The sequence below is a fragment of the Notothenia coriiceps genome, unplaced genomic scaffold, assembly GCF_000735185.1.
Source record: "Notothenia coriiceps isolate Sejong01 unplaced genomic scaffold, NC01 NC01_scaffold00001082, whole genome shotgun sequence".
Lineage (NCBI taxonomy): Eukaryota > Metazoa > Chordata > Actinopteri > Perciformes > Nototheniidae > Notothenia > Notothenia coriiceps.
The window spans coordinates 1-1,537 of NW_011333783.1; the positions used below are offsets into that span (position 1 = coordinate 1).

The window sequence follows — 1,537 nt, forward strand, 5'->3', positions numbered from 1 at the left end:
TACAGTACGTGTGGGCTGGACCTGTATTTTACAGGAAAGGAGTGAGCAGAGAGTAGAGTAGTTGTCGATTCTTGTTCTGTTTTCTGTGAGTATCTTCCTCACCCTCTCAGACTTTCAGTTGCGCGCTACTAAAAAGACGTGTTACTATGGAAACCAAACAATGGTGTAGCTGTATTAAAGTCTGAGTGGAAACAGTCCTGAGTAAATCTGATTTTGTCAGAAATCGGGAGAAATGCGGGAGAAATATGACCCCGGGAGGAAACCGGGAGAGGGCAATGAAATCGGGAGTCTCCCGCGAAAATCGGGAGGGTTGACAAGTATGCTTTTAATGTACAGTTTTGCTGCTGTGTTTATTGTGTTTATTGTGTTATGTTACTCTGGCACAACAATTTCCTTCGGGATGAATAAACCCTTATCTTATCTTATCTTATCATGATGACATCACTAACACCTGGGTCATGATGACCTCACTAACACATGGACAGGTGCCCCTCACTAACACCTGGACAGGTGACCCTCACCGAACAGGGTGCAGAACATGCCCCCCAGGATGGGGTCCGGCAGCGAAGCGAACAGAGCGGTGAACTTCCCCACGGAGCCCAGCAGCAGCATGATGAAGGCTCCGTACTGCACCACCCGCCGGCTGCCCACCTGCACAGGTAACACCACACAATCAATACAAATACAATTCATATGAATAATAACATGTATAGCAACTATGTGCAATATATATATGCCGTTAGTAACGGTGCTATATATACCTGGCTGCTAAATCTCAGAACTGTTACAGGATGTTTTTTTTGTAAATTGTTTAATCTTTAATATGTCTGCTTCTTAGTTAACATGAAACTGTCTTTGGCTCTTTCTGCTGTAACAAGTGTACATTTCTGATTCCGTTACCTTGGTGATTCCCAGCACGCCTATATTTGGGCTGGAGGAGGTGGAGCCGTTTCCTGTCCCCAGCAGGCCGGCGATGACGCAGCACACGCCTTCAGTGAAGATCCCCCTGGAAACCATGGCGAACATTTAGCTCCACCTTTTTAGTTTTTGTTGTTGTTTTTAGTTTTGTTTGTGCTGTGATTTCATTCATTTGTTCATCATTTGTTTGTCTATTATTTTAAATGTGTTTGTAATATTAATCTTCTGTTATTCTGTGGGGGGGGGGGGGATACAAACCTGCACACCTGTATTTTTTTTATCTTTGAGGCTGTTCGTGTTGTTGAAGAAAAAGGAAAAGAAAGTGAAAAAAAGAAAGAAAAAAGATCCCTCTGGAAAACTAAAGGTCAAACTCCTGGTGGGGGCGGAGCCTGCATCACTTCCTGTTTACCTGCTGTCTCACCTGTTGATGGCGTGCATTGGAGGGGGCGGAGCCTGCATTACTTTCTGTCTACCTGCTGTCTCACCTGTTGATGGCGTGCACTAGAGGAGGCGGAGCTTGCATCACTTCCTGTTTACCTGCTGTCTCACCTGTTGATGGCGTGCACTGGAGGAGGCGGAGCCTGCATCACTTCCTTTTTACCTGCTGTCTCACCTGTTG

General features: G+C 45.5%; 1 protein-coding gene across 2 annotated transcripts; it reads right to left on the reverse strand.

Annotated features, from left to right (window-relative positions):
* Positions 1–448: 448 nt before the first annotated feature.
* LOC104958994 (solute carrier family 23 member 1-like) lies at positions 449–1,531 on the reverse strand. 2 transcript variants are annotated; one of them, XM_010786842.1, is made up of 3 exons: positions 1,340–1,531; positions 901–1,006; positions 449–651 (listed from the first exon to the last, which is right to left on the reverse strand). In XM_010786842.1, the coding sequence occupies exons 1-3, from the start codon at positions 1,375–1,377 to the stop codon at positions 496–498; spliced, it is 300 nt and encodes a 99-aa protein (XP_010785144.1). In that variant the 5' UTR covers positions 1,378–1,531; the 3' UTR covers positions 449–495. The 2 variants fall into 2 exon arrangements, with proteins under 2 accessions (XP_010785144.1, XP_010785149.1); XM_010786847.1 differs by having other exon boundaries at positions 451–651; positions 1,468–1,531.
* Positions 1,532–1,537: the final 6 nt, after the last annotated feature.